Here is an 11,302-nt window from a genome sequence, read left to right on the forward strand (position 1 = left end):
GCGTCATATAATTTGTTTCTCTCCCCTCTCTCCCTATGTATTTTGAAGGCCCCACACTCTGAACAGCACCAGCATGTCCAAAGCTTACCAGAGTACGTTCACAGGGGAAACAAACACACCCTATAGCAAGCAGTTTGTGCACTCCAAGTCCTCACAGTACCGCCGTCTCAAAACTGAATGGAAGAACAATGTGTACCTGGCCCGGTCCCGCATCCAGGGGCTTGGGCTTTATGCTGCCAAGGATCTTGAGAAGCACACAATGGTTATTGAATACATTGGCACCATCATTCGGAACGAGGTTGCTAACAGGCGGGAAAAGATCTACGAGGAGCAGGTAAGGAGTGGAATAAGGACTCTCTACTAGAATATAGTTGTGCCAAGGAAATAGAAACATCCACTTCTTATTGCAGGAAGGATGGGTGGCCTTCGCTTGGGTAGTAGGTCTTTGTAGAGAAGTGTTTCCCAAATGTGGCAACATTAAGACATGTGGACTTGAAGTCCCAGAATTCCCCATCCAGCATGGATGACTGGGGAATCCTGGGAGTTGAAGTCCACACATCTTAAAGTTGCCAAGGTGGGGAAACCCTGTTATAAAGGCTAACATTTATAGTGAGAAAGTTACTTGCTTTATTGATTATGAAGAAAATTCAATCAGAATCAGATTCTGATTGGATATTTGATATTTATAGATCTTGGATTGCCACCGAACTTGGATGGTTCTCTCCTTGAATTCTGTTCTGTCCTTTAATTGGGGAAGAATAGTTTACAATACAGTTGTATAAGTCATTATCACATGCGTGGCATCGGTCCACGCCATCAAAATCCTATAACCATTTTGTATTTTCATTAATTTTACAAAAAAGAAAACACTGTGTTTTTTCGTATGCCATTTCTTCTGACGTTTTTCTATATGCTTTTGTTGTAACGTGCAATTTTAAGCTAAGCAAAGTTTTGAGGTGAGTGCTAGCAGGCTCTTTGAGTTAGCTTACCCAGATTCTGTTTTGACAGAGCTCATATTTGGCTTGTGAGGAAATGTGCAGTATACTGCTTTCTGAAGGTGAAGAAACCTGTTAGTTTGTGTCTGTGTACATTTCCATGTGGTTATCTACTAAATATGTTCTAGTTTTTCCCATATTCATATGGTAAAAGTACACACAGATAGTCCTTGCTTACTAGTGATTCTTTCAGCAACTATTTGAACTTACGATGGTGCTGAAAAAGGATACTTACAATCAGTCCTTGAAATTGTCACAGCACCCATGCAGTCACATACAGGAATCCTTGATTTATGACCACAATTGAGCCCCAAATTTTTGTTGCTAAGTGACACACTTGTTAAGTTAACTTTGCCCCATTTTACAACCTTCCTTGCCACAGTTATCAAACAGCCACTCCCAGCCCTCCATGTGCTGCACCTACCTGGGTCTCACAAGCCACCTGGAACTGATTCAATGACCTACAATCCTTGCTTAATTATGGCAATGGGGAGTGCCGCCACTAAGTGATATGGTCACATAATATTGCGGATTACAACCATGTTGTAACTGAAATCCTAGTCCTAATTACCATCTATAATCGAGAATTACCTGTACACATTAAACATACATTGATGCTTCTTCAGCCAGTGGATAAATAGATTTCAGTCTAAATATTTTGATGCTGGATGTGGATGAAGTCAGGTGATGTTAAGAGTTTTTCAAAAGAGAGCGATCTCATGCTTGTCCCCTAGCATTTGTGCTACCAAAGCAGTTAATCTAAATTCAGCTGAAATTGATGGTAAATCTGTGAAGCATGAAGGAAACATGAAACATGCTGTATAATTTCTCTCTTCATGCTCTTCCAGAACCGAGGCATCTACATGTTCCGTATCAATAATGAGCATGTAATCGATGCCACCCTAACAGGTGGCCCTGCCAGGTGAGTGAATTTGAATTTATAAGTATTTGTTTACAAAATTAAAAGTTATTAGCTTTGTTGATCCATTTAAAGACTTCATTGATTTTAAATGGGAATAGATAGTTTCTTTACTTCTCAAGTTCTCATTTGAAATATAGGAAAAGCAACAGGTAAAGTTAATTGATTTCAATATGCCTGGTTGTGTTTTTCATTATTGGTCAATGCTGTTTCTTCATTATTAGTTACAACATTTATTTCAGTAAGAAGGAGTGTGTCATTAAGTACTTCGGAACTGCTGTAACTAAGGGTTGCATAGCTTATTGGCCAGTTAATTCTTGGCTTCACAACTGAATACCAATTGTCATTCTTTGTTCCTCTTAAATAGAAAGCTATTATTTCCTTAAAACTTTTTTTAAAAATACAATTGTTGATATTTTTATTTATTAATTAGTTTTATTAATAATTAAAATGAATTTTATTGTATTTTATACAAATAAAATAGCATGCAAATCAATTAAAACAGAAAAACAACATAAAAGCCAAGATAGAAAGCATTCAGTAAGTAAGATGATCGTAACAATAAGAATAATAAAATAAAGGTAATGTAAGCAATCCTTATTAAATCCTGCCCCAGGTAGTTCAAAGGGTTCTTAATACACTACATATTTTTGCATAAACTCTTGGTCTCATAAACCCACAGTCCTGTTAATGTTAAAAATAGACTAGCAATAGTACTTAGCATTTAGACTTATTTAGACTATACTGCTTTACAGTGCTTTACAGCCCTCTCTAAGTGGTTTACAGAGTCAGTATCTTGCCCCCAACAATCTGGGTCCTCATTTTACCCACCTCAGAAGGATGTAATGCTGAGTCAACCTTGAGCTGGTGAGACTCGAACTGCTGGCAGTCAGCAGAAGCAGCCTGTAATTCCGCATTCTAACCACTGCGCCACTGCGGCTCAGAATGCCAGAATCCTGCAACAATGACCCTAAACAAGCACCATTCAGAGTTTCAAGAACGTTCTGAAGAATTCTATGCTGAGCTCTTCTGACCTTTCACGGAATGGGTCTCCACAGTGAAGAACCCAGGGCCCCCTTGCATGATTTTCCTTCTTCTTCCCCTCCAAGGTACATTAATCATTCCTGTGCACCGAATTGTGTGGCTGAGGTTGTGACTTTTGACAAGGAAGACAAGATCATCATCATCTCAAGTCGCCGAATACCCAAAGGAGAGGAGGTGAATATTGGATTATTGTACACACAGACAGCACAACAATGAACGGGCAGGTAGTCCTTGAGCTACGACAGCAACCGATTCAGTCAGCAATCGTTCCAAATTATGGCAGCATTGAACAAATGCTGATTACAACTGGTCCTCAGCTATCCCAATACCCACGTGTCATGGGACGGCAGTCTGGATGTTTGGCCATCCGTTCACAAGTACAACTGGTTGCCAAGCATCTCCCGAACACGTGATCGCCATTTGCAACCTTTCCCGCTGCCTTCTCTAGAAGTCAGTGGAGATGCTGGCAAGAAAGATCACATGTTCCTGGGATAAGCCTCCCCCATCTGCACATACCCTTGCATAGCCCTTCTGCACTCATGCCGCACCAGCTATTAACACACCCCCAGGCACTCTCCCCGATATGTGCTGCAACTCTCACATGCTGCTGTGAACCCTTTCCTGACCTGCGCCACACCTCTCAAGCACCCCCTCGCACCTCTTGGGCATCCCCTTGCATCCTCCCCAACTCGCATGGCACCTCTCACACCTTTGCACACCCTTCCTGACAATCCAACCCAGGCTGCACCTCTCATGCACCCTCTTGCATCCATTCTGTATTGTGCCTCTCACATGCCTGTTTGTTCCTTCCCCACCTGTGAACTCCTTAGGCACACATTTGCACACACTCCCTGACCCTCCCCAACTCTCCCTGTGTCTCCCGCACACATTCCCTGACCCATGCGGTGCCTCTCGCGCACTCTCCCTCACCCTTCCCTGCACTCACACACCCCTTTGTACTGTCCCTTACCTGGCAGCAACCACTTATTGCCCCATGGACCTGGCATTTAAGACTTCCAGCTGGCTTCCCCACTGCCTCTGGAAGTTGCGTCCCCAAACTATTGTGGGATTCAATTAACAATGGCAACCAGGACTGCAGGAATTGTCGTCACTAAGTGATACAGTTATACTTCACAACTACCTCATTTAGTGCCTGTCTCAATTGCCATTGTAAGTTGAGGACTGTCTACAGAGTGCATAATTTCCCTTAAAATGTTACAAAGAAAATGCCTGTCTGATGATAACAGGGTAGATTTCATATTCTAGTACACTTTGAGCTTATTTACTTAGTATTTACTTCTATTTTTTATTAATTCTTCTTCAATTCAAGCTAGAACATACAGGCTTTCAGTGATCTCTCACTTATATATTGACAAAACTGATCTGCTAAATTTCAACAAAGCTGTTACATTATGTTCCATTAATATTATCCTTTGGAGAAAGTTTTCTGCCTTTCTCCCGTAATGAATACATTGCTTTAAGTCCCATATGCATCCTAAATGAGGAAGAGAGGTACACATAAAAAATAAAGTTACAGCTTATTTCATTTTGGTTTTAATGATCTACAAAGGCTTTGCTTTACTTGGCTTGCTTATTCTGGACAATGGGGCTATGAATATCTCATTTGATGTGTTTGCATTCAATCCTTTCCTTGCCTGTACCAATGTCTGACAGGTGTTTATATACAGTCATGTGAAAAAGAAAAAAATACCCATTGAAATGTTTGGACTTTTTTCAACATCTAGGTCTGTGATGGCGAACCTATGGCACACGTGCCACAGGTGGCATGCAGAGCCATATCTGTGGGCATGCGAATGTAGCCCTAGTTTAGTGCAGCGCGCATGTGCGTGCCGGCCAACTGATTTTCGGGCCTTCTGGGTCCACTGGAGAGGCCTCCGGAGGGCCTCCGGGGGGATGGGGAAGGTCGTTTTCACCCTCCCCAGGCTCCAAGAAAGCCTCTGGAGCCTGGGGAGGGCGAAAAACAGGCCTACCGGGCCCACCGGTAACCTTTTTGCCGTCGCGTGCCAAAAGCAGGGGGAGTGCCGGGGGGGGTGTCAACGTGAGCATGCGCGGGGGGGCGTGGCGTTGGGGGGAATTGAATTATGGTTGTGGGCATGCGCGACCCCCCGTGCTCCCCCTGCTTTTGGCACACAACGGCAAAAAGGTTAGCCATCACTGATCTAGGTATTCCTCAAATTATGACCATTCGTTCAGCAATTCGTTCAAAGTTACCGTCGCATTGAACAAAACAAACTTATACCCAGTCCCTGAAGTTAACAGCTGTTGCAGCACCCCTGTGGTTATTTATTTATTTATTTATTTATTTATTTATTTATTTATTTATTGGTTCGATTTATATGCCGCCCTTTTCCGGAGACTCAGGGCGGCTTACAATGTGTTAAGCAATAGCCTTCATACTTTTGTATATACCTGCTTAGTAGGGCTTTCGGGCCACCCTAAGCGGTGTTCTTTTTTATACAAAGTCAGCTTATTGCCCCCACAATCCGGGTCCTCATTTTACCTACCTCGAAAGGATGGAAGGCTGAGTCAACCTTGAGCCTGGTTATGTGATCAAAATTTGGGCGCTCGCCCTTATGACTGAGGGGGGTTTCGACTCCCCCCACCCACCTATCTCCTCCCCACTCTACATCTGCCCTTTTGACCACCCTGCATAGCAGTACTTCGTGGCGGGGTGTTGGGGCTGAAGTAGAAACCTTGGGCCTTCAGCAGCCTCAGTTGGCCCCCATTGATCCCAGACCTCAGCCCCAGTGCCATCACCACAAGGGAGGGGCCACTTCAAGCCCTGTGCCATGGCCAGCAGTCATGCTGCAAAGCCATTCCCCCACTGACTTTGTTTGATGGAAGCCGGCTGGGAAGATTATACATGGGGATCACATGCTGGTTGCTAAGCGTCTGAATTTTGATCACGCGACCACAGGGATGCTACGACGATCATAAGTGTGAAAACCAGCCTTAAGTCACTTTTTTCAGTGCCATTGTAACTTTGGAATGCTTCACAAATTGCCAACTTAACAACGGTTCATTTAGTGACTGTTCAACGGCACTGGAAAAAAAATGACCTGTGACCACTTTTCACACTTCCGATCATAGCAGTATCGCCATGGACATGTGATCAAAATGTAGATGTTTGGCAACAGATTCAATATTTATTATGATGGCTGCAGGGATCCGGGGTCATGTGATCCCCTTTTATGACCTTCTGACAAGCAAAGTCAATGGGGGAAGCCAGATTCACTTAACAACCGTGTTACTAATTTAACAACTCCAGCGATTGACTTAACAGCTGTGGCAAGAAAGCTCATCAAATGGAGCATAATTCGCTTAGCAAATGTTTCGCTTAGCAACAGAAATTTGGGGCTCAATTGTGGTCGTAAGTCGAGGGCTACCTGCATTATAAGTGTGCCAGAAAAAAAAAGCCTGAATTAAGCCTGAGTTACCCTGTTCTCGTTTCTTTCTCCTGCAGCTGACATATGATTACCAGTTTGACTTTGAAGACGATCAGCACAAAATCCCGTGCCATTGTGGAGCCTGGAACTGCAGGAAGTGGATGAATTAGCCCCATGGGGCTCTTTGACGAGGCAGAGGCCAACCTGATAGCCTGGCACGCATGGTGCCCTCGGCTGGGCGAGAGAGGCCTTTCCTGCCAACTCTCCCAACCAGCCAGCGTGGCCGAGAGTCACCCAGGGAAAGCATGATTGGAACTTGCCATCCCAACATGCTCGTGAGGTAGCCGGGACCCAGATTTAAAAAGGGGGCGATGTCAGCCTACCTGCCCCTGCAAGCCAATATCATTGGTGGTTTACATCGCGTTGGTTCTATGGCAGTTGGGTTCGGTTGCCTCCTGCTTTTGACAAGGCAAACCGACTTTTCCCCCAACAAAAGGCAGCCGCCGCTAGCAACTCCACCCGGGGTGGGAAAACGGATAAACTGGAACTCAGGGTTTTCTTTTTAATATTTTTCTTTTGCGGGCAAAATGGGGATCCTTCTACCCCTGTGCACCTGTATATAATGGACTATCAAAAATATACTGCGGTGAGGGGTGGGGGAGAGCCCTGGGGCATTCTGTTTAGCGGAGCTGGGGAAAGAGGGCTGCAGCATGGCTATGGAAGCTCCAGGCAAGAATTTGTAGGGTTCCCCACCCCCCATCCCCTTTGTGTGTGTGCGTGTTGGACGCAAGAAGAATTAAAAAAAAAAAACCCTAATCTCTATTGCTTGCTAATCTACCAAGGTAACAAGAGACTTCAAAGAGACTTGTTTTAGCTTGACAATCCACCTTCCAGAGCACCTCCCTCTGGATTTTCTTTACTTTTGGGTGTTGGATTTAAACTGTGTGTGAGTGTGGGTGTACATACGTGTGCTTTTTGGAATCGGTCTGTTTCCAAGAGAGAGCAGGCGCTGCCTTGCAGGAATTGGAAACAGAATGTCCTTGTCTCTAGCCCCGCCCCCCCCCGAAAACTTCCATGTGCGAGGAGCATCTGCACTTGAACCTACCTCATTTGAAGCGTTAGATTTTGGTGTCTTTCCCCCCACCCCCCCTTCTCTCTAATGTGAGCCCCTCGCTGTGCCACCCTTCTTTCTGAGTCCCCCGAACACGGAGAGCCACAGTTGCCCTGTCATCCATGGGAAATTACTCGGAGGTGAGGTGAGAAATGTCTTCTTCTGGACTTGTCCTTTGCCTTTTTTCCTCTTCTCTCCCCGGTCTCCCTGCAACCCCAGGTAGCCCTCAGTCTCCTGGACCTCTTTGGAGGCTGAACCGCAGAGCTCTGGGAATCCCTATACATCAACAGAAGAGCCGGACGCACTGCAAAACAAGAGGTGGCTTGACTATGCCAGGAGGAGAGAGAACTTCAAGTCACCTGAGACCATACCCAGCAGAGCTGCTTGGTTGGTAGACCCAGACTCGAGAAATCCTTTTGCCTGTGGGCCAGAAAAGGGAAATGTTCATTGGATTAAGAAGGAAAGGGTTAGCATTGGTGAACTCTTGACAATGTCAGGTGGGGGAGAGATGGTTCCCAGTGAGACTCGTCCCTTCCGGTAAAGAGGCAGTCGGTCGGTTCCCTCTCTCCTCTCCCCTGATCAACTTGCTGCTCTGAAGGCTCACAGTGTGGATGCGTGCGAGTGTGGATGTATAATTATGTCTGTATATATAAACGGAGGAGATTGAGAGATGTGGGCACATTGCAGAGTTTGGGATTATTTATCTATTTATATAAATAAATAAATATATAAATATATATATAAATATATAAATATATTGTGTATATATTTGAAATAGCATGGGGAGGAACACCCTGCCTGCAGGGTTTTTCTGGACTGCTGGGTGGATCTCTGCAGAACCTTCCCCGCTCTCCCCCTCCATTGGGTGGGACGGGAACTACGGGAGAGAGAGAGAGAGAGAGACTTGTTTATTTGCAGAATTTTGGGTAGGAAGCGTGTAAAGAGCTTGTTTCTATGCTTCCTGTGTATATACATATATATTTTCCTTTTTTAAAAAAAAAATAAGAAAAAAAATCAGTTTATAACCAGTATCTAAAGAGCCATCTGCCCAGCAGCATCTCCCTCCCCCCCTTTATAGGGAAATTTCTTATTAACCGAAGGCAAACTATGGGCATTATACAGGTGAGACAGTCAGAAATGTGTTTTCACCATTTAAAATAAGACACGTGTTCTCCCTGCTGTTGAACGAAACTTTGGAAGACTGCTGTACCCTTGAACTGAAGTTGACACGCCAGAGGAGCAGATGTCAGAGGGTCTTGATGGAGAAGGCTTTCTTATCGTTCAGATCATTTAACGCACAACTGCACCACTTCCCTTCTCCGGTTTCTAAACACACACACATCCTCCAATATGCCCGTAAGAGTGGCATTGACCGACCACAGTTCACAGATGATCGCTCAGACAGTGCAGAGGGAACGTGTGCATAGTCGAAGTCAGAAGAAGGACAAGAGGGGGGTATTAAAATCAGGGTTAGCATGCAAAAGTGTCTTTTTTAATAATAATTAAAAAAAAACTTGTGGCAAGATGAGAACCATGTTCTTGAGTGCAAAGCTGCTTCTGCAAAACCGATCTAAGCTATGACGGTTACAAAACAGTAGGAGGGAATGACAAATTATTAAAGTAATTAAAACTGTATATAAGGTGACATTTGTGTAGAGAAGGGGGGAATTTTTTTTATCATTTACAAAACCACTGGACGTTGTTTTAAAATAAAGGTTTGAGTTAAAGCCAGTATACATTTTTGTCTCTTTGGATTTTGTTTTTGTGTGTCTTTCCATTAATTTGGAAGGCTGTAAAGATGTAAAAAAAATAAATAAATAAATTTTAAAAGAATTGCTACAAAGGTTTAAAAGCTTGAGAGAGATTTTAAAGATGATAAAATGACTGAATATAATAGATTGTCAAAAAATTTTGGGATGACGGTTAGAGTTTAAGATAATTCTGTAGATTTTAGCTGATGAAGAAAAAGACTATACGATTTTTAATTTTTATATAAACTATAACCTGGTCTTGAAGCTAAAAATTTTTTTAAAGTTCTCTGCCTGTATAACCGCATTTGACGCCTTGTCCCATACATCTGTTTACAGTTGCACATATTATATATATTAAGTTTTAACCCTTTTATGAACCCAAATAATCACTTTTTTAAAAATAAAGTGTGGACTTTGTGAGGAATAATATTTTGTGTTGGGGATTTTGTTACTTTGTGTGTGTGAGTTCTGTATAGCAAAGTTATCTTTCGTAATGAAAGAACTGAAAACAAAACAGACCTATTCCTTAAAAAGCATAAATAAAAGCAAAAAAATGAAAAATCAAATCCCATCCTTGCTCCTGCTATGTTGTGTATTTGGTACAGCTTTAAAATAGATATAATTTGGGTTCAAAGATGGAAAAAAAAATTCTCATGATTGTTTTTCTGAGAAAGGCTTTGTAAATCAAGAGATTTTTTTAAAATGCCAAATGACAAATCTGATTTTTTTTATGCTTAATATGTGCCGGTGGAAAATAGACTCACATCTGATGTTAAATGCAGGTAAGTTATTTTCTTACTAGTTCTCTTTCATTCAGGAGAGCACATCAAGACCAGGCCTGACTTACAAATAAACATATATTTGGAGCAATGTCTGTGCTACCGTATTTTTTGCACTATAAGACGCACTTTCCCACCCCAAAAAAGTGAGTGGAAATGTCTGTGCGTCTTATAGAGCAAATATTGCGGTGGGGGAGGGGGGTGCAAGGACGCTAGCCAAATGAATACCGGATGGATGCTGGGAGGCAGTCAGATTTTTTTTCTTGTTTTCCTCCTCTAAAGCTAATGTGCATCTTATAGTCCAGAACGTCTTGCTGTGCAAAAAATACAGTACCTTCTTTTGGTGCCCAGTCAGTGGATACTTCCTGTTATTTCCTACTATTTGGTGTAAAAACAACCCTGGGATGGCCTGCTTGGCTTTTGAATGAGAGCCACCATCAGTGGTTTAATGTTTAATTTTAGTTTAATTTCTCTGCTGGGCTGCCAATGCCTAATCATCATCTGCTGTAACCATGATCACTGCTGGGTTAATTTGACACTGCCCCTATTCTCTGTTTTTATGTACATACAGTAGTGGCCAAAATTGTGGAAACCTTTTGGGAAAAGTGTATTTTCTAAAACTAGCTAATAATTTTTTATTAGCTAGTTTTAGTGGTTGAATGATCTTGGTAGAGGGGACCTAGACATTAAACCCTTGTCATGGACAGATCATTCGCTCCTTCACTTGGACTTTCCATCCGCTTCCCCCCACCGCAAGGAGACGGAACCGACCAGATGGTTCCGTCCCAGGTTCCTGATGGACCCCGAAAGGTTCCTGATGGAGTTTCGGCCATTTCCTGAGACTCTGGCACACGACTCGACCGAAGACCTGGTGGCCGCCTGGGAGAGTGTGGCCGCCGGGGCTTTGGACCGCGTCGTGCCTTTACGGCCTCTGACCCGATGCCGATCTCAATTGGCTCCTTGGTTCTCCGAGGAGCTGAGAGAGATGAAGCGTCGTAAAAGACGCCTAGAGAGCCTCTGGAGGACTAGTCAATCCGATTCTGACCGGACACAGGTGAGGTCTTATATCAAGACCTACCTAGTGGCGATAAAAGCGGCAAACTCTAACCATTTTTCCACTCTTATCGCATCTCAGAGAACTGCCCAGCCGCTCTGTTTAGGGTGGGCCAGTCCCTTCTTCGGGTGGAAGTGCGGGAAGATCCCTTGCAGGGTCGAGCTGAGGACTTTGTACAATTCCTGCATGATAAAGTCGCTCGGATTCGAGAAGGCTTGGACTCCGACTGGATGAGTCCGGGG

The 11,302-nt window shown here is 43.6% G+C and overlaps 1 protein-coding gene across 14 annotated transcripts in view; it reads left to right on the plus strand.

Moving 5' to 3' along the window:
- KMT2D (lysine methyltransferase 2D) overlaps window positions 1-7,181 on the plus strand; it is a 104,462-nt gene extending 97,281 nt beyond the window's left edge. For all 14 annotated transcript variants that reach the window (XM_060688828.2, XM_060688833.2, XM_060688836.2 and 11 more), the window contains 4 exons: window positions 49-334; window positions 1,844-1,917; window positions 3,024-3,132; window positions 6,443-7,181. In XM_060688828.2, coding sequence (XP_060544811.2) covers window positions 49-334; window positions 1,844-1,917; window positions 3,024-3,132; window positions 6,443-6,535 — 562 coding nt within the window. In that variant the 3' untranslated portion in view covers window positions 6,536-7,181. The remainder of the gene's footprint in view (window positions 1-48; window positions 335-1,843; window positions 1,918-3,023; window positions 3,133-6,442) is intronic.
- Window positions 7,182-11,302: the final 4,121 nt, after the last annotated feature.

Source organism: Pantherophis guttatus, chromosome 2, assembly GCF_059756535.1.
Source record: "Pantherophis guttatus breed Tessera chromosome 2, ASM5975653v1, whole genome shotgun sequence".
Taxonomy (NCBI): domain Eukaryota; kingdom Metazoa; phylum Chordata; class Lepidosauria; order Squamata; family Colubridae; genus Pantherophis; species Pantherophis guttatus.